This window comes from Hyla sarda, chromosome 10 (genome assembly GCF_029499605.1).
Source record: "Hyla sarda isolate aHylSar1 chromosome 10, aHylSar1.hap1, whole genome shotgun sequence".
NCBI lineage: Eukaryota > Metazoa > Chordata > Amphibia > Anura > Hylidae > Hyla > Hyla sarda.
Genome location: NC_079198.1, coordinates 9,334,662 through 9,362,146, shown reverse-complemented (window position 1 = coordinate 9,362,146; position 27,485 = coordinate 9,334,662). Strand labels below are relative to the sequence as shown.

At 44.3% G+C, this 27,485-nt stretch overlaps 1 protein-coding gene across 2 annotated transcripts; it reads left to right on the top strand.

The window, feature by feature from the left end:
- Positions 1–802: 802 nt before the first annotated feature.
- On the top strand, positions 803–25,419 carry LOC130294678 (B-cell receptor CD22-like). 2 transcript variants are annotated; one of them, XM_056544872.1, is made up of 11 exons: positions 803–1,299; positions 4,895–4,959; positions 5,042–5,374; positions 6,875–7,162; positions 9,527–9,790; positions 15,176–15,418; positions 18,137–18,227; positions 20,086–20,155; positions 20,324–20,403; positions 22,918–22,972; positions 24,591–25,419. In XM_056544872.1, exons 2-11 carry the CDS (start codon positions 4,917–4,919, stop codon positions 24,714–24,716), a joined length of 1,593 nt encoding a protein of 530 aa, XP_056400847.1. In that variant the 5' UTR covers positions 803–1,299; positions 4,895–4,916; the 3' UTR covers positions 24,717–25,419. The 2 variants fall into 2 exon arrangements, with proteins under 2 accessions (XP_056400847.1, XP_056400848.1); XM_056544873.1 differs by lacking the exon at positions 803–1,299 and adding an exon at positions 3,089–3,158 and having other exon boundaries at positions 4,867–4,959.
- The last annotated feature ends 2,066 nt before the right edge of the window (positions 25,420–27,485 follow it).

Genomic DNA, 27,485 nt, shown 5'->3' with positions numbered 1-27,485 from the left:
ATACCATGGCAAAATATAGGAAAGTAGAGTAAATATTTATTAGGGATCGACCGATATCGATATTTTAGGGCCGATACCGATAATCTGTGACCTTTCAGGCCGATAGCCAATAACTTATACCGATATTCCGGTATAAGTTATTGGCTATACCCCCCCCCCCCCCCGGCCCCGCAGAAGCCGCTGCTGATCAATGATTTAAAGCAGACACTTTAAATCAATGAACTGCAATGGCTTTTGCGGGGCCAGAGACCGCCGCCGCCACCCGCTTCACTGCCTGTCCTGGGGTCCTCCCTAGTCCAACCACCACCCCCGCTGCCCCATTTCCTCCCCATCCCCGGTTTTATAATTACCTTGTGCCAGTGGTCTCTGGGTCTGCGCTACTTCTGGCTCCAGCAGCGTCCTGAGCTGTCACTGTGCGCATTGACGGTGACGTTGCGTTGAGGACGTCACTCGTCATTGCGGTGCGCAGCACAGCGCGCAGGAGCTAGAAGTAGCGCAGACCCCGGGAACAGGTAATTATAAAACCGGGGATGGGGGAGGTAATGAGGCAGCAGCGCCAGTGGTCTCTGGGTCTGCGCTACTTCTGGCTCCAGCAGCGTCCTGAGCTGTCACTGTGCGCACTGACGGTGACGTCGCGTTGAGGACGTCACTCGTCATTGCGGTGCGCAGCAGGAGCTAGAAGTAGTGTGGACCCCGGGAACAGGTAATTATAAAACCGGGGATGGGGGAGGTAATGGGGCAGCAGCGCCAGTGGTCTCTGGCCAAGGGGGGGGGGGTGCAGGTCATTATCGGCATATCGACAAGTTAATTGCCGATACCGATATTGTCCAAAATCGTGAATATCAGCCGATAATATCGTCCAAACCGATAATCGGTCGATCCCGAATATTTATGAATGTGATAAGATTGACCATAAGACAACTCAACGACAAAATGACTTCCCCTCGTAACTGCTCAGATCCCACGGTTTCTTTTAACCCTACTTATCTCTGATCATGACACTTGCAACAGGAGTCCAGCTATATGTGCGTCACTCTTCTGATGTCTACAGTATCCCTGTAATATATACAGGATGTACATGTCTAGTCATTTGGTAACTTTGGTTTAGGAAGGATATGTACATCATAGAGTGTTATGGGGTTAATAGGTCTCGTTATTAATGTATATGGAACAGTCGAGGTGTAAGTTGAGATTAATATGACGTGCAACAGAGGATGTTGCGAATTTCAGGAAATAACCAAGCTATGTCTTCAGAATCCTCATACGGACAGCAGAGTTGTGTCTCCTTGTACCCGACATGTAAGTAATTCTTCTTATTTGTTATTATTAATCTATCAGTTGTACATTATATATCAGATCCTGTGCGGTGAAATCCGGCATCTGTATCCACTCACCTCTAATACAGTGTAATTCCCTGGTGTTATACACTATGGGCTGTTTGTTGGATATTCCTTGTATTTGACACTGAACTAAAACTGTCCATAATATGTAAGAGGAAAGAATATTAGAACAAAAATTTATGTTTTCTAATATTTGTGTTTATTAAGAAAGTAACAATATAGGGAACGGAGGAGATGATACCGCTGTGCAGAATGGGTGCAATGTGGTAAAGAAAGGGGAAGTTTCTATTATCTTGTTAAAATCTGTAAAAAGAAGACATGTTATGTTCATTTTCTAAAAATATATCAATATATTTTATATAAACTGTAACATCCAGGACAGGAGGAGCGCGGGGTCATGCATCTTTTGGCAAATCAAGCTCTGTTGTTTTCTCCAAAAATGTATTTTTTTTTTTATTCAATAAATTTTTTATCTTAAATTATTTTGAAATTTTAAGATAAAGAACAACTAATATGTGAGATGTTACATCTCCGGTAAATGCCTTATTAATTAATATATATATATATATATATATATATATATATATATATATATCAACAACATTTCTTTAAAAATAGAGGAAAGAGGAAATGTAAAATTCCACTAGCAGAACTTGAAAAAAAAAAAAAAACTTTATTGTAAATGCAATAAATTCTTTATTAAAAAATGTGTTTAGTTCTTTTACAATCTACTTCTTGTCACATATTGCTACATTGGTGCAAGAAGTTTATAGAGATTATTCACCATAAGGTGATTTCAGTACTTACTTGCCAGACAGTAATGGACATGCTTTGGAAGGATCTGCGCTTGTATTGGGGCTAAATGGCTATGTTGTGAGATTACCATAATGCTGCTGCTATCATTTTGTTAAATGGCTTTATTTCCTGTTGGAGTTCTCTCCTTCCTTCCAACTACAAGTCTCAGGATCCCTCTTTCGTAAGTGTAAGTTAATTTTCTCCCTCCCGCACATCAGCCGCCCCACACATTGAAGCACACTTGAGCTCCCTTCCATGCAATACACCAGTGTTTTCTTACCAGCGTGCCTCCAGCTGTTGCAAATCTGCAATTCCCTGCAGAATGATCTCCCTCCCACCCAGCAGTTGCTCCACCCATTGAAGCAGACAGGCTCCTTTTATCATCTGTCTAACTAGTGATGTAATGTCTTGGACCACAAGGTAACCTGGAAAAACCTGAGATGTAATTTTTCATGCTAAAAAAAAATAAACAGTAAAACTGTATATAAATATATATATATACATATATATACAGTGCTGTGTCTTTTCATCACCTGTCCAATTAGCTGAATTTACCACATGTGACTCCAGTCAAGGTGGAGAAATAGATGATCAAGAGAAATGGGAGGAGCAAGAGCTAAACATGATGCATTGTAGCAAAGGGTCTGAATACTTATGTCCATGGGAAATTTTAGTTTTTCCTTTGTGATACATTAGCAAAAATGTCTAAATTAGCTCAATGGGGGAGATTTATCAAAACCTGTCCAGAAGAAAAGTTGCTGAGTTGCCCATAGCAACCAATCAGATCGCTGCTTTCATTTTTTAAAAGGCCTCTGAAAACTGAAAGAAGCAATCTGATTGGTTAAAACCGCACAAAGGAAAAAGATGCAGAGCTCTCACCAATCCATATGCAGGCAAACGGGATTTCTCAATCCAAAGGCGCCTGACGTCTGAACTCCCCCCCCCCGGATGCATCTGCCGCCTTCCTGCATAGACCGATGCGGCCTTTGGAATGAGAAAACCCGTTTGCCTGCATATGGATTGGTGAGTGCTCCGCTTCTTTTTCCTTCGTGTGGTTTTACCCTGTATGCTCTGTCTCTGCTGATGCCGCTGTTGATACACCTGTGTCCATAATAGAGGGCTTATATTAGATATATGGGGGGGGGAGATTTATCAAAACCTGTGCAGAGGAAGAGTGGTGCAGTTGCCCATAGCAACCAATCAGATCGCTTCTTTCAATTTCCACAGGCCTCTAAAGAGGCCTGTGGAAAATGAAAGAAGCGATCTGATTGGTTGCTATGGGCAACTGCACCACTCTTCCTCTGCACAGGTTTTGATAAATCTCCCCCATGGAATTGTAATATGGTGGTGCCGACTGGTTTGGTCTTCGAGAGTGTCTACTACATTGATCTGATTGGTTACTTTTCCTCTGGACAGGTTTTGATAAATCTCCCCATATGTGAATATATAAATAAATAAAAAAATAAAAATAAAACATTTATATATATATATATATATATATATATATATATATATCTCAAAAAGTAAAGTATTAAAAAAAAAAGTACAATGGACCTAAAACAGTAAATGACAAGAAGACCCTTCCCTCAAGGGCCTAAACCTTCAAATGCAGGCAAAAAACAGAACAAGATTGCCACCTTCACCTACATTATCTATAGTAGCGTGTGCCACTAATTTCTTCTAATGCCATAACATTTCCTTTTATGGATTGTGGAGATTTATAGGCCACTACCTGCGCCCTCCGATGGGATGGTAACCATGAAACGGTCATGTTGTTGTCTGACCTCTCACAAAATTACAAATTTATAAACTGCCTACGATATAAAAATAAAGGTCCAGACTCCATCAGGTCAGACCAAGATGACATTAAAGGAGTACTCCGGTGCACACTTTTTTCATGTTATCCCGTCCGGCCTGCAAAATAAAAGAAAACGCACTTTCTCTTACCTGCCAATGAGCCCCCGGAGCTCCGGTAGAGGTGTTCGGTCCCCGGGCTGTATTGTTCTTACTTCCTGTTAGCCCGGCACGTCACACGGAGCTTCAGCCTATCACTGGCCGCAGCGATGTCCCGCCTCGGCCAGTGATAGGCTGAAGCTCCGTGTGACGTGCCGGGCTAACCGGAAGTAAGAAGAATACAGCCCGGGGACCGGACACCTCTACCGGAGCTCCGGGGGCTCGTTGGCAGGTAAGATAAAGTGCGTTTTCTTTTATTTTGCAGCCCGGACGGGATAAAATGAAAAAAGTGTGCACCGGTGTACTCCTTTAAAGAGGTTATAAAAAGAGTTCAGTATTAACATCATCAAATTGGCATCAGCCTCATGGATTTTTTCTGCCTTCCTCTGGATCAGCACAGTAGGGTTTTAGGTTGAACTTGGTGGACGCTTCCCTTGTCTTTTTTTAATCTTACAAACTATGTAACCATAAATATGGATATTTAGTGACATTCTAAGAAAGAAAAAAAATGACCACATTTGCTTTTGCTCATTGGGTTACGTGAGGTCACATGACAGGGCAATAGGCTGTAGGCATAGAGTAAATGCTGTAAAATGATCGATAGGGCTGAGCAAGGGAAGACGAATATTCACAAGTAACCATTTATATTGTGATAAACTGTTTCATTAAACCCCTTCTATAGAGAAGAATATATTTATTTATCACTTGGGGTAAATACATAAGAGTTGAAAGTATGAAGGACAATATCATTTGATTGCCTCGATTTCCCATCTTACAGGGGTCTATGACTTGGTTTCCTGATTTAGTCGCTGACAAACCTCATACGGAATGGACGCTGTGAAGCCGGTTTATCTTCTCCTCATCTGTCAAGGTAAATAGTGTCACAATTACAGAATAATCCCATAGAATGAGATTCTGTGACCCCCGACCTCATGTCCTGTCATTGTCTCCAGGCTTCTATCTGGGATCTGTAGGTCAATATTGGACGATCCCTTCTACAATCACTGCTCTGATTGGCTCCTGTGTGGAGATTCCTTGTACGTTTCATCCTGATGGGACCTCAGGACCGTCCAGCACTGTATGGTATTCGTATTATACAGGTCTACAGATACTGGAGGAATACAGAGCTAGAACCTCACTGATACCAGGGAATAACAGCTGTACCCTGAGGATAGACCCTGTGAGGAAAGAAGATGGAAAAGAATATTATTTTCCAGGGATCGCAGAAGATAAATATATAAATGCATATGAGAAACAATCTCAATCTGTATATCTCCTCGTCACAGGTAAATATGTGCAGTGACTATTACCAGGAACCAACTATTGTAGTAGAGATACACCGGCACCAGTGTCAGGCTAGGGAATAATGTGGCTATATGAGCGGTGCTTAGTACCTGTCTTCTTGCATAAGTTTCGGGGGTGCAATGCGTTCTATACAGGTTTCCAGTCAATCCAATAAACAGTAGAAGAAGCAAGCAAAATTGCGCAGCACTCACCACAAGCTTATTGTTCACCGTCTTCTTTATTCGGTACTTTAAAATGCGCAGACAGGTACAGCAGGAGAGCGGAGACCTAGTGTGCGGGGGGATGTGGGTGGCGACGGACCGTTGCGTGCTCTCAGCACTTCGTCTGGCCATTCAGTAATACAGGTAAAGAGTACAGAACATGTAATACCTCCCTGTACTGTAGAGGGCACTACCAGACATCAGTCAGTGCATACACTTCAGTAATACAGGTAAAGAGTACAGAACATGTAATACCTCCCTGTACTGTAGGGGGCACTACCAGACATCAGTCAGTGCATACACTTCAGTAATACAGGTAAAGAGTACAAAATATGTAATACCTCCCTGTACTGTAGGGGGCGCTACCAGACACCAGTCAGTGCTTGCACCTCAGTAATAGAAGTGATTTACCAGTAAAATGCCCATTCTGACAGGTCGGTTCCTCCAGTTGTGACATGTTTCACAGATCTGGACCATCAGTACATTATATGTTGAGTCTGGTTTCAAGATACAATCGTCCAGAAAAAAACATTGTATGTTGAAACTATTGTATGCTGAGGCCATTGTAAGTTGAGGGATCGCTGTATTAGTATATCAATATCCATACATAAACAATATGCAGATTGTCAGCCAGTGGAAAAACATTCCCATGTAAAGGTTTAATGACCTTATTCTACTTAGTGTTGCTCGCGAATATTCGCAGTGCAAATTTTATTTGCGAATATCGCATATTCACGAATTCACGAATATTCACGAATATAGCGCTATATATTCGCAATTACGAATATTGGTATTTTTATTTTTTTTCACAGTACACATCACAGTGATCATCCCTCTCTGATTCCAGCTTGTGTGGTGTAAAGAAGGCTCTAATACAGGTGTGAGACTGGCGTACGAATTTTCGCATATGCGAACATCTGCATATACTAATGTTCGCATATGCGAATTTACGCATATGCGAAAATAAAGCGCGAATATTACGAATATGCAAATTTAGCGAACATATGATGAATATTCGTCCTTATATTCGCGAAATATCGCAAATTCGAATATGGCCAATGCCGCTCAACACTTTCTACTTAAAAAAAGAACTAAACTCAACCCTAGGTCTCCAGCACACAGGTCGGTCATGCTTTTTGTCAATCATAGGAGACTTCAGACTGAAGGAGTGTCCATATTCCTTAGGATAGAGAAGGTTACTGAAAAGTCACTGATGGATATTTTCTAGTAAAGAACTTAGAATTAGTTATTGTGTCTAATGTGTAAAATAATATTTCTCAGATAAAGTGAACATTCAGCTTCATGGATCTGGAACAATGACTGAAGGAGAAGCCTCCACTATACGATGTTCTGCAGATCACACATGTGGCTCCAGTCCTCCTACTATACAATGGAACAAACCTGGACGAGTTACAGAGGAGTCAGTGGACATTACTTCAGGATACTGGAGAGAAGAATCAGAACTCACCTATATCCCTTCATATGTGGATGATCGGCGTCCTCTTCAGTGCACGGCAACATATCCTAATGGAAAAAAAACGGAGAGATCAATAACACTGAACATCTACTGTACGTATTAGAGGTGACCGGGTACATTAAACATTTTCCATTCCTTACATATGTGGTAACTTTAGTAGAGATGAGCGAACTTACAGTAAATTCGATTTGTCACGAACTTCTCGGCTCGGCAGTTGATGTCTTATCCTGCATAAATTATTTCGGCTTTCAGGTACTCCCGTGGGCTGGAAAAGGTGGATACAGTCCTAGGAGACTAATTTATGCAGGATGCAAGTCATCAACTGCCGAGCCGAGAAGTTCATGACGAATCGAATTTACTGTAAGTTCGTTCATCTCTAAACTTTAGCAGTTGCCGGTATTCTCCCCTACACTAGACCTCTCTGTATTTACTAATCTCAATCTGTATCCATTAAAGGGGTACTCCGGAGCTTAGACATCTTATCCCCTGTCCAAAGGATAGGGGATAAGATGCCTGATCGCGGGGGTCCCGCCACTGGGGACCCCCGTGATCTTGCACGCCGCACCCCGTTTAAAATCAGTCCTCAGTGCATGTTCGCTCCGGGTCTGATTACTGTCGATCACGAGGCCCATGATCTTGCACGCCGCACCCCGTTTAAAATCAGTCCCCGAAGCGTGTTCGCTCCGGGTCCTAATACTGTCGATTTTGGGGCCAGAGTGTCGTGACGTTAAGGCTCCGGCCCGTGTGACGTCACGCTCCGCCCCCCTCAATACAAGGCTATGGGAGGGGGCGTCACGCCCCCTCCCATAGGCTTGCATTGAGGGGGCGGAGCATGATATCACATGGGGCGGAGCCTAGACGTCACGAGACTCTGGCCCCAAGATCGACAGTATTAGGACCCGGAGCGGATACGCTCCGGGGACTGATTTTAAACGGGGTGCGGCGTGCAAGATCACTGAGGTCTCCAGCGGCGGGACCCCCGTGATCAGGCATCTTATCCCCTATCCTTTGGACAGGGGATAAGATGTCTAAGCGCCGGAGTACCCCTTTAATATCTAAAACCAAAATAATAGGAAGTCAGTTCCTTTCTGTTTATCCCCTCTATCATAGTACGATAAGAGAAAGCTCCTTAGACATCCAGTATTCGAACCACTCACTCAGCCAGCATGGGGCATGTCAATTATGGCCAATGGGCAGAGTCAAGAGGGCGGCAAAATTAGTATTACATACTCATCAATAGCATGTGCCAAACCAAACAAGCAAGATTTAACAGGAATTAAGCAACAAAATAGAAAAAAAAAATGAAAGGACTTAGACCATCCAATATAGGAGTCCCCCCCCCCCCCCCCCGGTACTCCGCCCCTAGACATCTTATCCCTTATGCCCATGTCAGATCGCGGAGGTCCCGCTGCAGGATTCCGACCACACGAGCATAACGCTCGTGACATAACGACTCCTCCCATCACGCCCCCTCCCATAGACTTGCATTGAGGGGATGGGGCGTGACGTCACACGGGGGTGGAGTCGTGATGTCCCGCTCTTCTGCTCGCGTGGTCGGGATTCGAAGCTTCCAGCGTTGCTGGAAGCCGTTGAGGTGGGTGCTGCAGCCGAGGTCCCAGGGGTTCCTAGCAGCGGGACAATCGCGATCTGACATCTCATCCCCTATTCTTTGGATAGGGGATAAGATGTCTAGGGGTGGAGTACCCCTTTAAGCACTCCCCACCGCGCTAAGCTGTGCCTTTTCCAAAATCACTCGCTTTTAGTAGATTTTACACATCATCTTGGCTGTCGGTTTTTCAGCAAACACAATTCACACAATTTACAGAGTGTTTTACGACTAACTCGGAGTGTTTTTAGCATTTTGTCAGGACCGCGCCCCTTTTAACAAAAACCACGCCCATTTTCTCGGTTCAAAAAAATATTCTAAGGCTAGGTTCACGCTACGGAATCTCCAGGCAGAAAATTTCCGCCCGGAGATTCCGAGTGCGGCCAGCGCTGACTGAATCAGTCGGCGCTAGGACCACGCGGACACTGCAGTCTCCAATAGACTGCAATGTGTTCCGCGAGTATTTCCCCCTGAAGAAAGAGCAACGCCATTCTTCAGGCGGAAATTTCCAAGCGGATTTTCCGTTCACAAATTCCGCTTCACAAATTCCAAAGTGTCAATTTGTGAACGGAAACCCATTCACTACACTATGTATTTTAGCAAGCGGAATTTCCGCCTGCAATTTCAAAGAGGAATTTCAGAGGGAAATTCCGTAGTCTGAACCTAGCCTAAGTGTTTGCCAAACTGTCGGTTTTGCGGTGTAAACTTTGGGCACACATTTGGTCGCACGCTCGCTGCGACCGAAATTTAGGCGCACAAACCGATAAAAACAGTCGGGAAGCCTTAAGTAAATGAGGGCTGATGTCTAATTTTTATATTAACTAAATCAGGATAAAATTTACCTTCACAGATCCACCAAAAAATGTGACTGTCACCGCTATTGGGAAGGATGAAGTAATAGAGGGAAGTGATGTGACTTTACAATGTAACAGCGTCTCCAAACCTGATGTATATAAGTATGAATGGTACAAAGGGAAAAAGAAAACCAGATTACAGTATACAGGACGGGAGATCACAGTGAGGAAAGTGACCGGGAACATGGAGCCCTATTCCTGTGCTGCTATAAATACAGTGGGGAGAGGAGAATCAGCCCTGATGGAGATACCGGTACCGTGTATGTATACAACCAGGGGCACTGGCCCAAATTTTATTTATAGTTTATAAATCTGTAAATTTAACATAATATTTATCCATAATTTTTGATGTTCTTTCTTTCTCTGTTATCTGTTTTGACCATTATATTTTAAATGTTGTGTCATATTTTAGAAGTTTATTCTTTTCATCATGTATAATGCCAATGTCAAGTGGCTAAATTCAGTCCATAATCTGAATTTATATGTACATTTTTTGGGGGACTTAGAAGCTTGATTTGAAGTCTGTTCAGTACTCTGAAAATGGACATATACTGTCAGGTCCCACGACTTTATTTCATTCAGTAGATGTTTTTGTTGTACTGCTGTTGCTGCGTTTGCCTTTTTAGTTTTTTTCTCCCTGTCTTTCTATACCCATGCTGTGATGTAATAGCTCCTCCCCTGTATCTGTTAGTAGCAGCCATCTTTTTTTTTAAAATAAATTAGCATATGTGAATATAATGAATATGCAAAATTCGCGAATCTAGGATGAATATTCGTCTATATATTCATGAAATATCGTGCATTTGAATATGGCCAATGCCGCTCATCACTAGTTGAAGCAATAACAATGAACCATAACTGATTGAATGAAACATTCACACTTTCATAGTCAGGGGGGGGCGCTGAGAGGCAGGGGCTGGAACAGGTGGTATCTTGCCTGGTGGAGGACCGCCAGCTCAATTTTAAGAATTTTAAGTACGAACTTTGTCACTGCAGCCTCCAAGTTGCTGGTACTGCAGTCCCTCCCTTTTGAAGTGGACCTTCAGAGTATGGGGGTGCACTGAGATGCAGGGCCTGGGACAGGCAGTAGCTGGACTCGTGGCGGACCTCCAGCTCGATTTTAAATACAACTAGGAGCTTTTACATAGTTTACACTGCAGCAATTATACACTATTGGAGCCGTAATTACCGTGGCTGCTGGCACCAGACTTGCCCTCAAATTGGTCCTCAATAGATATGAGCGAATCAAATCGGAGTAATCAAATAAAAAAAAAAATTTCAATCCTCTCTAGTCATCATATATTCCAAAAATATATATATTAAAAAAAAGCATATATATATATATATATATATATATATATATATATATATATATACAATGTGAAAAATTGCCCTTTTTTGGGGTACTTTTGAGATATAAAAAAGACTTTTGGGTCTGTTTATCCTGTCAAAAAGCAGTCCCAAAAATAAGTGGGAACTTTCTGGTAGCAGCATATGTATGTAGGGATATGTTGGGGATACATAGATGATTTATTTTTTGTTCCCAGCTGTCACGGCCCGCTCCGTGTCCCGGTATCCTGCGCGGGGCCGTCTGCGCCTCCTCTCTCGCTCCTGTGTGCCCGTGCCCCGGAATTCTCCTCCCCGCCACTTACCTTCTTCCTCTGTCACTCCAGCTGGGCAGCATCCTCGTCCCGCTCGCACGGGAGCCGCGTCCGTGGGCTTCTCTCGGCGCGTCTCCCGTGCATCCTCCTGCAGTGCTGGTGCGCGCGCGTCTCTCCCCCAGGGCGCGCGCGCGCCACTCTGTGAGATTTAAAGGGACAGTACCCTTTCTATTTGTCACTTGTTGGTCCCACCTTATTTAAGCACCTCACTTCCCTTGTTCCCTGCCGGATCTTTGTGCTATTGCCCTAGAGAAAGCGTACCACTACTATTGACTACCTGTGCTACCTGACCTTTAAGCTACGTCCCCGACTTCGTACCTTAGCCGCCAGCCCTTGACCTTCTGCTACGTCCCTGACTACGCACCCAGTCTCCAGCCTCTGACCTTAGCCCTACCATCAGCCCGACAGCTTGCCCGCTCCCTACCTCCCGGTTACTCCTCTCTGTGCCAAGTACCACCTCGGCCGCCCGCGTGGTCGAGTCGTACCAGCGGAAGCGACATGGACGTCGCCTGCCGCAGCAAGTCCATCCTGCTTCGCGGCGGGCTCTGGTGAAGACCAGCGGCGTCTTAGATTCCGCTCCCTGGTGCGGCTCTCTACATCTGCCACGCGGTGCTCAGCGGATCCACCTCCAGTCTTCTCCGGTGAGTGTTACATCAAGATCCGGCCATGGATCCCGCCAAGGTGCCTCTTCCCAGCATCGCGGATCTCTCTACTGTGGTGGCTCAGCAGTCCCAGCAGTTGGCACAGCAGGCTCAACAACTGAACCAATTATCCGCCATGATGGAGCAGCTCCTCACCATGCAGCAGCAGCAGCTTCAGCAGCCGCAGCCACGGCAACCCGTTCCCGAGCCTGCTCCTGGACCTGAGCCTCCAGCCTCTGCTCTCGGTCCCAAGTTGCGACTCTCCCTACCCAACAAGTTTGAGGGTGACTCCAAGGCGTGCAGGGGTTTTGTGTCCCAAAGCTCCATGCATATAGAATTAATGGCAGACCAGTTCCGTTCGGAACGGGCCAAGGTGGCCTTCGTCCTCAGTCTTCTTTCTGGAAGAGCCTTGGCCTGGGCCACCCCTCTTTGGGACAAAGGTGACCCTATTACATCGGACCTGCAAACCTTTTTTACTGAGTTCCGGAGCGCCTTCGAGGAACCTGCCCGAACCTCTTCCGCCGAGTCTGCCCTCTTGAACCTTTGTCAGGGAGATTCGTCAGTCGGTGATTACGCCATCCAGTTTCGCACCCTAGCGTCTGAACTGGACTGGAATGAACCGGCACTGTGTGCCACCTTCAAGAAGGGCCTGTCTAGTAGGGTCAAGGATGCCCTGGCCACTCGTGACCCCCCCTCTTCTCTTCAGGATTTAATCCATTTGGCTACCCGCATCGATGTCCGTTTTGCGGAGAGGCAAGGGGAACTCCGCCAGGAGCGCCAGCAGCCAAGACCACGTCGCTTCCCTAGGCTGGCTCCGGTATTACAACACCCACCGGAGGCCTCCTCATCTTCAGTTGTTGACGAGCCCATGCAAGTGGACCGGGCCCGTCTTACCCCTCAGGAAAGAACCCGTCGCAGGGAGTAGAATCTTTGCCTCTACTGTGCCAGCCCGGAACACTTCTTGAATCGTTGCCCTCTCCGTCCTCCTCGCCAGGGAAACGCTCACACCTAGGAGACGTAGGAGAGGCGACCCTAGGTGAGAGGAACTCCTCTCCCCGCTTGAATATCCCAGTTCAGATCACTTCTCCTTCGGGTAATACCTTTACTGTTTCCGCTCTTGTGGACTCTGGTTCTGCCGGCAATTTTCTTTCCGCTCACCTAGTTTCTAAGTACCGCCTTCCTGTCTCTCGGCTCACTAAACCTTTGTACATATCTTCCATCAGTGGGGAGTGCCTTAATACCGCAGTGCTTGAGGTGACTGCTCCACTCGAGATGCAGATTGGGGTCTTTCATAAGGAAAGGATCGTCTTCTACGTTCTACCTCGCTGCACTTCTGATGCTCTCCTGGGTCTTCCTTGGTTGCAGCATCATGCCCCACTCTTGGACTTGCACTCCGGAGAGGTTACTCGTTGGGGTCCGGATTGCCACAACCGTTGCCTGAAATCGGTTCAACCTAGATTCCCTCCTCCCAGTTCTGTCTTACCTGGCCTTCCAGTCCACTATCGTGAATTCGCCGACGTTTTTTCTGAGCAGCAAGCGGAGTGTCTACCTCCTCACCGTCCCTATGACTGCCCTATCGACCTCCTGCCAGGCACCTCTCCTCCTCGGGGTAGGATTTATCCACTGTCCGCGCCCGAGACCAAGGCCATGTCGGATTACATCCGGGAGAACCTACAGAGGGGATTCATCCGAAAATCTTCCTCCCCTGCGGGAGCCGGCTTCTTCTTTGTGGAAAAGAAGGATGGTTCGCTACGCCCCTGTATTGATTATCGAGGGTTGAATAAGATCACTATCAAGAATCGGTATCCTCTTCCACTCATTTCCGAGCTCTTTGATCGCTTACGCGGAGCTAAGATCTTCTCTAAGTTGGATCTTCGAGGTGCCTATAACTTGATTAGGATCAGAAAGGGGGACGAATGGAAGATTGCATTCAATACCCGAGATGTAACACTCACCGGAGAAGACTGGAGGTGGATCCGCTGAGCACCGCGTGGCAGATGTAGAGAGCCGCACCAGGGAGCGGAATCTAAGACGCCGCTGGTCTTCACCAGAGCCCGCCGCGAAGCAGGATGGACTTGCTGCGGCAGGCGACGTCCAGGTCGCTTCCGCTGGTACGACTCGACCACGCGGGCGGTCGAGGTGGTACTTGGCACAGAGAGGAGTAACCGGGAGGTAGGGAGCGGGCAAGCTGTCGGGCTGATGGTAGGGCTAAGGTCAGAGGCTGGAGACTGGGTGCGTAGTCAGGGACGTAGCAGAAGGTCAAGGGCTGGCGGCTAAGGTACGAAGTCGGGGACGTAGCTTAAAGGTCAGGTAGCACAGGTAGTCAATAGTAGTGGTACGCTTTCTCTAGGGCAATAGCACAAAGATCCGGCAGGGAACAAGGGAAGTGAGGTGCTTAAATAAGGTGGGACCAACAAGTGACAAATAGAAAGGGTACTGTCCCTTTAAATCTCACAGAGTGGCGCGCGCGCGCCCTGGGGGAGAGACGCGCGCGCACCAGCACTGCAGGAGGATGCACGGGAGACGCGCCGAGAGAAGCCCACGGACGCGGCTCCCGTGCGAGCGGGACGAGGATGCTGCCCAGCTGGAGTGACAGAGGAAGAAGGTAAGTGGCGGGGAGGAGAATGCCGGGGCACGGGCACACAGGAGCGAGAGAGGAGGCGCAGACGGCCCCGCGCAGGATACCGGGACACGGAGCGGGCCGTGACACCAGCTTTATCTATTCCTTTACTTTAACCCCTTAAGAATGCAGCAATTTTAACCTTTTTGCAAGTTTATTTTTTTCTTCCTTGCATTTTATTAGCCTTAAATCTTTTAATTTCCCATCTACTGAGTTGTATGAGATTTTTTTTGTGGGAACCAAACAAAATGTGGGACCAAATTAAAAATTAGAAAATAAACAGGGCTTTTTTGGGGGTGTTTAGAGGCTTATTTCATTGCAGTTTAGATTATTATTTAACTTATTTATTTTATGTCCTGTAGAGGAATGTATGAAAAAATACCAGACAAAAAAAAATAAAAAATTGCCAAAGTGAATTTATTTTTTGTTTATTTTTATTCATTTTTTTTTTTATCTTCTTAAGGTACGGTCACACATATTTGATTCGTAGCGGATATTGATACCATTGAATTCAATGGGTTCACATAAAATCCACAAGGCGGAAATTTTGTGAACATGCCCTAAAATGGGGACAGTTGGCTTATATCCTGAAGGTTTTTTTTTTTCCTTATTCTGGATCAACACTATGCTGTGTCACAGATTTAATAGTTCTATGTGTTTCATTTCTAAGAAAATGTTTTTGTTATTTTGTCATTGTTGATTGATTTTTTTTCTCTTCTGTAGACGCAGCAATTGGAGTCCATATCACAGTGAAGAATGAAAGTAAATTCACCGAATTGACATGTGATTTTCTAAGCAGCCGACCGGATGTATCTCACTACACCTGGATGAAGGACGGATCTTTATTACACAATAAGACGGGGAAGACTCTGACTGTAAATGTCAATGAAGAGAACAATGGGCAGTATTCATGTATCGCTCATAACACGGCTGGGAATTCCTCCTCTGAGGTGATCCACATAAAACGTTAGTGTCCTGCTATAGGGAATTTTGGCCACAAATGATAAAATTGCACGTGTCTAGTTGCCATTTTTTGCCTGATTTTAGGAGATATAATGACTACAACTTCTGAGTACGGTCACTACTGCAATTTGTTTCTTCAGGATGGAGAATATTAGAATGAACAAAATCGAACAAAGTCTACATTATAAACCTATGAAGTAGCTTTTCTCTTTTGTTGGTCTCTACTAAGGCCAGTTCCCTATCCAGTCCCAAAATATGTTTGGGAGGCTTAACCCCCCTTCATCCTCCAAATCTGATAAAGGAAGCTGTTCCGAACGCTGGAGCCGGCGCCGGGAGCTCGTGATGTCATAGCCCCGCCCACTCATGGTGTCATGCCCCGCCCCCTCAATGCAAGCCTATGGGAGGGGACATGACAGCTATCATGCCCCCTCCCATAGACTTGCATTGAGGGGGCAGAGCATGATGTCATACGGGGGGCGGAGGCGTGACGTCACACGCCGCAGGCCCTGTGGTCGTCGGTAATCAGACCCGGAGCGAACATGCTCGGGGGACTGATTTTAACTGGGGGGCTGCGTGCAAGATCACGGGGGTCCTCAGTGTCGGACCCCCGTGATCAGGCATCCTATCCCCTATCCTTTGGATAGGAAGATGTCTAAGACCCGGAGTACCCCTTTGACCCCTTCCATAATAAAAGTTTGAATCACCCCCCTTTTCCCATTAAAACAAAAAACTGTGTAACTAAAAATAAAAATAAACATATGTGGTATTGTCGCGTGCGTAAATGTCCGAACTCTAAAAATATATTGTTAATTGAACCACACAGTCAATACGCGCAAATAAATTCCAAAGTCGTAAATAGCGTATTTTCGGTCACTTTTTATATCATAAAAAAATGAATAAAAAGCGATAAAAAAAGTCTGATCAATGCAAAAATGGTACCACTAAAAACTTCAGAAGACGGCACAAAAAATTAGCCCTCATACTGGCCCATATGCGGAAAAATAAAAAAGTTATAGGGGGCAGAAGATCACAATTTTGAACATATAAATTTTCCTGCATGTAGTTATGATTTTTCTCAGAAGTACCACAAAATCAAACCTATATAAGTAGGGGATCATTTTAATCGTATGGACCTACAGAATAATGGTAAGGTGTCATTTTTACCAAAAAATGTACTGCAAAAGTTACAAAATGACATTTTTTCTTCAATTTTGTCGCACAATAAACATTTTTTCCGTCACTGCAAAGTAGAATTGTTGGCGCCAAAAATAAGCCATCATATGGAATTTTATGTGCAAAATTGAAAGCGTCCTTAAGGGGTTAAATAAATTCAGACCACCTACTATACTCCTTAAAGGGATACTCCACCACAAGACATGTTTTCCCCTATCCAAAGGATCTCAGCCGCGGCACCCCAGTCATCTTGTGCACTCCAGTCATCCATGCTGGATGACCGGCATTCACAGCCGCCACGCCCCCTCAATTCATTTCTCTGGGAGGGGGCGTGACGGCTACCATAGATACGAATGGAGGGTGTACATGACATTGCATGATGTCACGATCATGGATCCGTGATTGTAACGTTTCAGCGCCGGCCCGCGATGGGTCCAAGCGGCCGGACCATCACAATCAGACATGTTATCCGTTATCCTTTGGATAGGGGGATGACATATCTAGGGGTAGAGAACCCCTTTAAATACAGAAACCAAGAACCTCCAAAAAAAGTACACACTTATCTTGCTGCTCTGTTGTCTGATTTGAGGACCTGCACACAAATGGTCATGTGACCTTATCTGTGCAGGTCTTTAAACAGCATTTCATGCATTTGTTCCTGTAATCACTGCAGTGCTGGTTAGATGGGCATTTCCAACATATTGGAATAACAGGAAGCTCAGAGCAGCCAGGATAGAACAGTTGAAATGGCATTGGCAAGGAATTAGGGGAAGGTGATTACCGTATGTTTTTTCTTTTTTTTTTTTTTTTGTCCTCCACCCTAAGCACTTATAGATATAAAAATGTTTACTCAGATAATCCCTTCAAAGGCAATTTCTGGTACAGTGACATCAGAACATTAATAATGGATACTTAATAACTGACTATATAAATAATATTTGTTTCACCACTATTCTTAAAGGGGTACTCTGGTGAAAAACTTTTTTTTTTTTTTTTTTTTTAGGTCTTTATAAGTCAACTGGTGCCAGAAATGTAAACAGATTTGTAAATGACTATTAAAAAATCTTTACCCTTCCAGTACTTTTTAGCAGCTGTATGCTACAGAGGAAATTGGTTGTTTTTTTTAATTTCTTTTTTGTCTTGTCCACAGTGCTCTCTGCTGACACCACTGTCCGTGTCAGGACCTGTCCAGAGCATCATGGGTTTACTATATGGATTTTTCTCCCGCTCTGGACAGTTCCTGATACGGGCATCAGGTGTCAGCAGAGAGCACCGTGGACAAGACAAAAAAGAAATTGAAAAAGAACAGAATTTCCTCTGTAGCATACAGCTGCTAAAAAGTACAGGAAGGGTAAAGATTTTTTAATAGAAGTAAATTACAAATCTGTTAAAATTTCTGGCACCAGTTCATATATCTATATATATATATATATATCTATATATATATCTATATATATATATATATATATATATATATATATATATATATATATAAAAGTTTTCCACTGGAGTACCCCTTTAATTAATACCTTTTTTCCTTTCTTACAGGGGAGTCAATGGATTTGCCTCTGATTTTGGGATCGGTCGCTGGAGTTTTCTTTCTGCTTTTTTTTATTCTGGTCATCTTCTTTTGCCTAAGGTGATTATAAGTAATAATTACCGCATTCTTACCATTGTTTGAATTGCAAATCAGGGAAAACTTTTAGGCGGTATCCCTTTTGCCTGGAATAACCCTTTACCATTGTAAAAAACATCCTTTAAACTAAACAAATGAGCAAAAACTACTTTGTTGGTCGGACAAGGCTGCTAAAATTCTTGGCTGATTGGTCATCAGCGGGTTCACCATGTTGTACATTTGGAAATCTTATGGTTGCTATTAGTACCGTACAAGATAAGTGATGTCAAGCCACGCCCCCTCCATTCATGTCTATGGGAGGGGGCGTGATGGCCGTCACGCCCCCTCCCATTGACATGAATGGAGGGGGTGTGGCGTGACGTGACGTCCCCAGTCCCGGAAACCCAGAGGTTTCCGAAACAGGAGATTCAGCACCCGCATAGAATGCGGGTGCTGCAGGAAGGTTGCGGGGAGTCTAAGCAGCTGCCCCCCCCCCCCCCCTCGCGATCAGACATCTTATTTCCTATCCTTTGGATAGGGGATAAAATGTTTTTGCCCGGAATACCCCTTTAAAGGGGTACTCCAGTGGAAAACAATTTTTTTTAAATCAACTGGTGCCAGAAAGTTAAACAGATTTGTAAATTACTTCTATATAAAAATCTTAATCCTTCCAGTACTTATCAGCTGCTGTATGCTCCAAAGGAAGTTGTATAGTTACTTTCTGTCTGACCACAGTGCTCTCTGCTGACACCTCTGTCCGTGTCAGGAACTGTCCAGAGCAGGAAAAAAAATCCCTATAGAAAAACTCTTCTGCTCTGGACAGTTCCTGACATGGACAGAGGTGTCAGCAGAGAGCACTGTAGTCAGACAGAAAGTGGAGCTTCCTGTGGAGCATACAGCAGCTGATAAGTACTGAAATGATTCATCTTTTTAAATAGAAGTAATTTACAAATTTGTTTAACTTTTTGGCACCAGTTGATTAGAATTTTTTTTTTTTTTTAATGCTTTTACATACGGTACATTTCTTCTTGTCTAGACTGTTAGGGACTCTTAGCTCTGTATGCCCCGTTCTGTCCAGGGTGTTGATTTACTCATTCTCTCACCCTAGTGTAACCTTTTTACTCTTTTTCTTCCTAGGGGTGTCATGTATTTTGTGGGTGTGGGTGGGGCGCTGCATTTTAAATTGTGCGCTTTTGTATTTAATTTTTTTCAACAAAGAATATTATTTTTGGTATGAACACTATGATCAGTGCATTTTTGGTGTACATTTTAATCTGAGGCCAAAAGACAAAAAATTGTTCTAAATCAAAATCTTAGGGCTTTTTGTGCTCTCTGGTTCTGCATTATACATTACACCACTTAAAGGGGTACTCCAGTGGAAAACATTTTTTTTTTAAAGTCTTTATAAGTCCACTTGTGCCAGAAAGGGAAACAGATTTGTAAATTACTTCTATTAAAAATATTTATCCTTCCTGTACTTTTTAGCAGCTGTATGCTACCGAGGAAATTCTGTTCTTTTTTAATTTCTTTTTTGTCTTGTCCACAGTGCTCTCTGCTGACACCAGAGCAGGAGAAAATCCCCATAGCAAACCCATGCTGCTCTGGACAGTTCCTGACACAGACAGAGGTGTCAGCAGAGAGCACTGTGGACAAGACAAAAAAAGAAATTCAAAAAGAACAGTATTTTCTCTGTAGCATACAGCTGCTAAAAAGTACAGGAAGGGCTAAACATTTTTTAATAGAAGTCATTTACAAATCTGTTCAACTTTCTGGCACCAGTTCATAAAAATAAAAAATTTGTTTTCCACCGGAGTACCCCTTTAATGAATATTTTTTTCATTTACTCTTTTTTTTTTTTTTTTTTTTTTTTTTTTTATATTAGAGGAAAGAAGAAGTCTGCTCCCCCAACTTCTCCAATTCATGGGACATTACCTGCCAAGATTTCTTATGATGTGAGTGTTTCAACATGACCAGCGCTTACTTCCCTGTATGACCCTTTTATTTACCCCATATGATATTGCGCATTTATTTTCTGGTCAGCTCATGTAATCCGCGCAGATGACACGCAAATTTAATTAGGACAAAACTAAATCTTCTTCTAATAAAATTGTTTACTCTAGAACATGATGACTGAAGAAGAAAGTGAATATGGAAATATTCAGAGCAATCACCAAACTCAACCATTTTCCATGACATCGGGGTGAGTTTCAATGGTTTTCAGTGCATAAGGTTTCCAAAATTTTTACTTGTCTCTATCAACAAGTACCATAAAGCCATGGTTCATAAAAACATATTTAATTCAGCATTAATTACTAAGCCGGGGCTTAGTGTTAACCTGCAAAATGGCTAGCACTAACCACTGTGGTGACACGAGGGTGCAAGGAATTTCTAATGACTTTGTGACACCAGGGCACTGTTAACCTATACAAGGTCTGAGGTGGAGGCAGTTTCAGACACAGGGAATAAAGAAACACACCGGCGTCGGGTTATGGATACCTGTCTTTTACTGAGCGTGGTGCTGATGTTATTGCACACAGTCGGGAGAAGAAGGGATACATTGTAACCTGTTGGGAGCCCTGTTGCCTTGCCAGGACTTTTGGTGTTTTTTACCCACTTGGAATAATACTAATTTGAAATTAGAGACTGTAGATTCTCCACGCCAGCTAGGGTTCTGACAAGGCCCAATTACCTTCTCCGCCAGGGCTTGATTTTCCGCAACATGGGGGATCACTTGCAGGATGGATGGTATAATTTAGATGAGTAAATATAGAAAAACCAGCTCACCGCCTGTAGATATTTTGACCAAAGGAATTTCAGATTATTTAGGAAGAACAGAACAAATGCCCAAGCAACATACCTGGTGTGAACATGTCCTTAAATAGAAAAGTGCAAAATCCAGCTCCCCAAAAAAATATAAATAAAAGTCCAAAAATGTATTAATCATAATTAAAATAATGAATTCCCAAAAAAGGAGGTGATTTAAAAGCACAGAAGAGACTCTGACGCGTTTCGAACCATATGGTTCTTAGTCATGGCACGTGCCATGACTAAGAACCATATGGTTCAAAACGCGTCTGCGTTTCTGCTATGCTTTTAAATCACCTCCTTTTTTTGAATTAATTATTTTAATAATTAATAATACATTTTTGGACTTTTAATTATAGTTTTTTGGGGAGCTGGATTTTGAACTTTTTTATTTAAGGACATAATTTACATAATATATTTTCTTAGGCTTCCCTCAGAGTTCTCTACACAACTTCCCCTCCTTTCTCTGCTCACACTAAACACTGGGACAACTCCCCCCCCCCATATGATAATTTGCATAGACAATTTGCATTCAAATTTGCATAAAAATTCACATGTGAAGAAGAAAAAGCGAATATTCGTCAATACGAATATATAGCACTATTTTCTAAATATTCGCGAAATTGCGAATTGTCAATATTTGTGATAAAAATTAGCATTACGAATATTCGTGCTCAACACTCATCACAGCCATGCCCCCTCCCATAGACTTGCATTGAAGGGGCAGGGCCTCCAGCGCCGCATCGCCAGTCATCTGGCATGGAGCGAAGTTCACTCCGTGCATGACTAAGGTGTCGCAGTGGAGATCTTTTGGATAGGGGATAAGATGTCTAGGATGGAGTACCCCTTTAAATCCCTGTGTTTCCTCATATTCTATCTTTAGAATGTTCTATATCTTATATCATATCACAGCAGCGCAGCACTCCAGGAGTTGTGAAATAACAAGGGCGTTTATTAAAGGGGTTATCCAGGAAAAAACTTTTTTTTATATATCAACTGGCTCCAGAAAGTTAAACAGATTTGTAAATTACTTCTATTAAAAAATCTTAATCTTTTCAGTACTTATGAGCTTCTGAAGTTTAGGTTGTTCTTTTCTGTCTAAGTAATCTCTGATGACACGTGTCTCGGGAACCGCCCAGTTTAGAAGAGGTTTGCTATGGGAATTTGCTTCTAAATTGGGCGTTTCCCGAGACAGGTGTCATCAGAGAGCACTTAGACAGAAAAGCACAACCTTAATTTCAGAAGCTCATAAGTACTGAAAGGATTAAGATTTTTTAATAGAAGTCATTTACAAATCTGTTTAACTTTCTGGAACCAGTTGATATATAAAAAAAAGTTTTTTCCTGGAATACCCCTTTAAGCACACGTCAGCTGTTATCTAAAGTGAACCGGGATCGGGTTTGGATCGCTGGCACCCATGGCTCCTTGTTGTTGATTTGAAGTAGCGCTGCTATACCTTTTGTTTATATCATATCAGTATAGATCTCATACTGGAGCCCTATGCTAGCATTGCTTCTAGAGATGAGCGAACTTACAGTAAATTCGATTCGTCACAAACTTCTCGGCTCGGCAGTTGATGGCTTTTCCTGCGTAAATTAGTTCAGCCTTCAGGTGCTCCGGTGGGCTGGAAAAGTTGGATACATTCCTAGGAAAGAGTCTCCTAGAACTGTATCCACCTTTTCCAGCCCACGGGAGCACCTGAAAGCTGAACTAATTTATGCAGGAAAAGTCATCAACTGCCGAGCCGAGAAGTTTGTGACGAATCGAATTTACTGTAAGTTCACTCATCTCTAATTGATTCGAATACAAACTATTTACTGTAGGAAAATTCTTGGACAGTTGTTTATTCCCGCCATGTCTAACCTCAGGTAGTATTAAAGGAATAACTTGATTTGGTCGTATTTTTTAGGTCTTCCGTGGATGTGGAAGGTGAAGAACACTGCGGGGTTTACAACAACAATGATGTAAGTAAAATTCACTTAAAAGGGTATCCCGATTCATCTGGTCACTTACCGTATTTTTCACCCTATAGGATGCACCGGCAAATAAGATGCACCCAATTTTAAAGGTGCAAAATCTAGAAAAAAAAGATTCTGAACCCAATAGTGATCTTCAACCTGCGGACCTCCAGATGTTGCAAAACTACAACTCCCAGCATGCCCGGACAGCCGTTGGCTGTCCGTGCATTCTGGGAGTTGTAGTTTTGCAACTAGAGGTTCGCAGGTTGAAGACCACTGGTATAGGAGGTAATAATCACGTGTCACCGCCGCTTCGGACCAGTCGCCGCTCTTCACCGCTGCCCTGGATGTTGCTCCATCGCTGTCGCCGCGTCCCCGGGGTGTCCCCGACGCTCAGGACGTCTTCTTCCCCGGGATCCTCGCTCTCCGTCGCCGTCATCACGTTGCTACGAACGCCGCTCCTATTGGATGACGGGACGGCGTGATGACGTCGAAGGAAAGCGCCGTCCATGCAGGGGGACCCGGCACGGAACAGACACCGAGGAGGCAGGTAAGGTCCCTCCCAGTGTCCTGTAAGCTGTTCGGGACGCCGCGATTTCACCGCGGCGGACCCGAACAGCCGGGTTAGTGTCACTTTCCCTTCAGACGCGGCGGTCAGCTTTGATCGCCGCATCTGCAGGGTTAATACTGGGCATCACCGCGATCTGTGATATCCTGTATTAGCCGCGGGTCCCGGCCATTGATGGCCGCAGGGACCGCCGCGATAGGTGTGTGTATTCGCCGTATAAGACGCACCGACTTTTTCCCCCCAGTTTTGGGGAAGAAAAAGGGCGTCTTATACGGCGAAAAATACGGTATTTCCCTTTCAGTACATGTAGTATTCAAGGTATTCAACTTAAAGTGGCACTCCGGCGCTAAGACATCTTATCCCCTATCCAAAGGATAAGGGATAAGATGCCTGATCACGGGGGTCCCGCCGCTGGGGACCACCACGATCTTGCACCCCGTTACAATAATTCCCCGGAGCGTGTTCGCTCCAGGTCTGATGACTGGCGATCACGGGGCCAGAGCATTATGATGTCACGGCCCCGCCCCTGTGTGACGTCATGCTCCGCCCCCTCAATGCAAGCCTATGGGAGGGGGCGTGACACCAGGGTACCCCTTTAAGCCTAATTTATATACTAACAAAATCTTGGCACTGAAATGGACTACAGATAAGGCCGGGAAGCAGAAAAAGAAGCCCAACTAGCCATGGTCTTGTCAGTTGATACAACGTACTGAGATATATATTTAAAGAAATTGGGGCTCAGAGTCTTGAATATTGGATTATCCAATATTCAAGACTCTGAGCCCCAATTTCTTTAATTTGTATCTCCCCCCTTTCGGCACCGTGGGTATAGGTGCTATTTGGGTAGCTCGAGCCATTGGTCACTAGGTTAATACGAGCCTCTCTACCATTTTTTCCCTCCGTACTGAGATATATGCTGGAATTCATATTCTTACCTAGAACTTCATTTGACTGTTTTATTACTTCAATAAATGATTTGACTTATTGACAACTTTTTTTAAAAAATCAGTAGTTTTTAGTTTTACTGATTTTAATATTTGTGTTATTAAATTGCAGCCCGAGAAACCATCGGAGGAAGTTGAATATTCAGTTATCTCACATAGACGACAGGACAAGGAGCCTCTAACCTCCGCCAGGGCCGGCCACGCAGAAGATGTGGAATACGCAACTTTGAGACGTTAAAGGGTCTAAGAATTCTGGACTGTGATCTATTGGTCAGATGGAAGAGCAACTTGGAGAGCGTGTACTTTTCTTTCGAGGACCCAACATGCCCATATATTAAATAAATAGCCAATACATCCAAATGAAAACGTTGTAATGCCAACAGGTTATCCGGGAATATAAAAACAATGCTCATTTTTTTCAAAAACAGCGCCACGTCTGTCTCCAGGTTGTGTATTGTATTACAGCTTGGCTCCCTTCACTTCAATGGAACTGAGCTGCAATACTTCAAACAACCTGGGGACAGACATCTATTTCAGACGTCTTAATCGCAGTGGAGAGGACAGCGGGAGGTCCCCTACTGGCCTCCTTGGCATCCGATTGGTGCTCTGATGCTTCAGAAGGCCTCAGCTGCCTGAAGCAATCGAGCACCGATAACACTGATCAATGATATGGCATAGTATTGATGTGGTGCCGGAGGCTTGTGATGTCATGGCTACGCCCCCTCGTGATGGCCGCCACGCCCCCTCCCATAGACATGCATTGAGGGGGCATCACAAGGGGGCGTGACTGTGACGTTATGAGCCTCCGGGGCCACGGCTGGCATTCTAAACTAACGCCGGGTGCTGCACGGGGGTCGCGGGGGGTCCCAGCGGATAGGATGCTTAGGGGCGGAGTTCCCCTTTAAGGGGTAAAATAGGTTTCATAGTTGGAGAAAAGATTTCCATGGCTAGCCATGTAGTAACAATAACAAGCAAGCTATACTCACCTGCCCTGTTTCCCCACCACTACAGACACAGCCGCTCCCACTCTCCAGTTCTCTTTGAGTCTTCCTGGTTTCTGTGATATTGTGATCATGCACAAACTGCACATCATGAACTGAGAGGGGACAGTGTGGCCACTTATCGGCTGATTGGGGCAACTACATATGGTCACAAAAGCAGGAAGAAAGAAGACAAGCAGACCAGGGGATAGGAGCAGCTGGGACTGCAGAGGAAGGGGGCCAGGAGGGGTAAGTATAGCTTGTTTATTATTTTTACTACACAACCAGCCATGGAGATTTCTTTTTTTTCCCTGGACATCCCCTTTAATTTATTGTGTGGTGTCACTGCAGGGTAAGTGAACACAGATCACAGGTGATGATTGGGGTTCCCATCAGGAGACTCTTGACAAAGCCTTCTATAAGAATTGTACTTTCTAAAGCAGAAGACCCCTTGTCAATCACAGATTTTTATTTCCCATGTTTGGGCATTTCATGTTGATAATGCATTTTCCCCATTTTATTTATATACATTTTCTAACTTACTTTATACAATTTTACATTTGGTGACAAAGTAAAAAATTAAACAAATAAATATATCAAATAAAACAAGTATTCCAATTTATGTTCACAAGTCTGTTGAATACTTTATGTGTCATTATCTTAGGAAAAAAGTATAGGTGCAGGGCCGGTGCTAGCCTTAGGCAACCAAAGCGGCTGTCATATGGCGCTGGCAGAGCCGATGCAATGATTTTTGTCCACACAAGCGAAGGTGCATTTTGGTGTGCCCCCCCCCCCCCCCAGGCAACACAGGAAATTGTGCATCCGTCCCAACTGGTGAATGTAAGAGCACGGGGATGTATATAGAGTAGGCATCACCGCTCACCAGTTTTACTACAAGACCACAGGGCTGGTGCATGAATTTTTGCCACCCTAGGCAAAAGCTAATGTTGCCGCCCCCTTGACACCCATTGGCCTGCACATTGACACTTCCCACTTTGCTACTGAGGTGACACACTGTAACAAACCTCCTCCTCATGTAATCTCCTTACTACTGGGGTGACAAACTGTAACAAACCCCCTCCTCACGTAATCACCTCACTACTGGGGTGACACACTGTAACAAACCCCTTCCTCATGTAATCACCTTACTACTGGGGTGACACACTGTAACGAACTCCCTCCTCATGTAATCTCCTTACTACTGGGGTGACACACTGTAACAAACCCCCTCCTCATGTAATCATCTTACTACTGGGGTGACACACTGTAACAAACCTCCTCCTCATGCAATCATCTTACTACTGGGGTGACACACTGTAACAAACCTCCTCCTCATGTAATCTCCCTACTACTGGAGTGACACACTGTAACAAACCTCCTTCTCATGTAATCTCCACACTGTAACAAACCTCCTCCTCATGTAATCTCCTTACTACTGGGGTGACACACTGTAACAAACCTCCTTCTCATGTAATCTCTTTACTACTGGGGTGACACACTGTAACAAACCTCCTCCTAATGTAATCTCCTTACTACTGGGGTGACACACTGTAACAAACCTTCTCCTTATGTAATCTCCTTACTACTGGGGTGACACACTGTAACAAACCTCCTCCTCATGTAATCTCCTTACTACTGGGGTGACACACTGTAACAAACCTCCTCCTCATGTAATCTCCTTACTACTGGGGTGACACACTGTAACAAACCTCATGCTGCTGGCCGAGTGGTTCAGATGCTTGTTGTCTAACTTTCTTGCGGCAGGCAAAGCAGCTCCCCCCATCAAGAATGCACTGTAGGCGGCTGCCTATTTTACCTATGGGAAGAGCTGACCCTGCAAGACCCTTTTCTTTGTCCCCTACTTCCATCCAAACCTAATATCACTTACAAAAGAGCTCGCACTCTCAAAATTAATTTAGCACCAAGGCAGTTTAATAAAAAAAAGTAAAAATAAAAATAAAGAAGGGTCCTTTTACCTGTAATACAATAAAAGGAGAATATAAATGCGGGAATTCCCCGCTGCAAAT

Excerpts from the sequence above, each read along its gene's own strand:
- LOC130294678 (XM_056544872.1), top strand. The coding sequence starts at position 4,917 with ATGGACGCTGTGAAGCCGGTTTATCTTCTCCTCATCTGTCAAG. Across the intron at positions 20,156-20,323 it reads CTGCCAAGATTTCTTATGAT|AACATGATGACTGAAGAAGA; the intron begins GTGAGTGTTTCA and ends TGTTTACTCTAG. Across the intron at positions 20,404-22,917 it reads CCATTTTCCATGACATCGGG|GTCTTCCGTGGATGTGGAAG; the intron begins GTGAGTTTCAAT and ends CGTATTTTTTAG.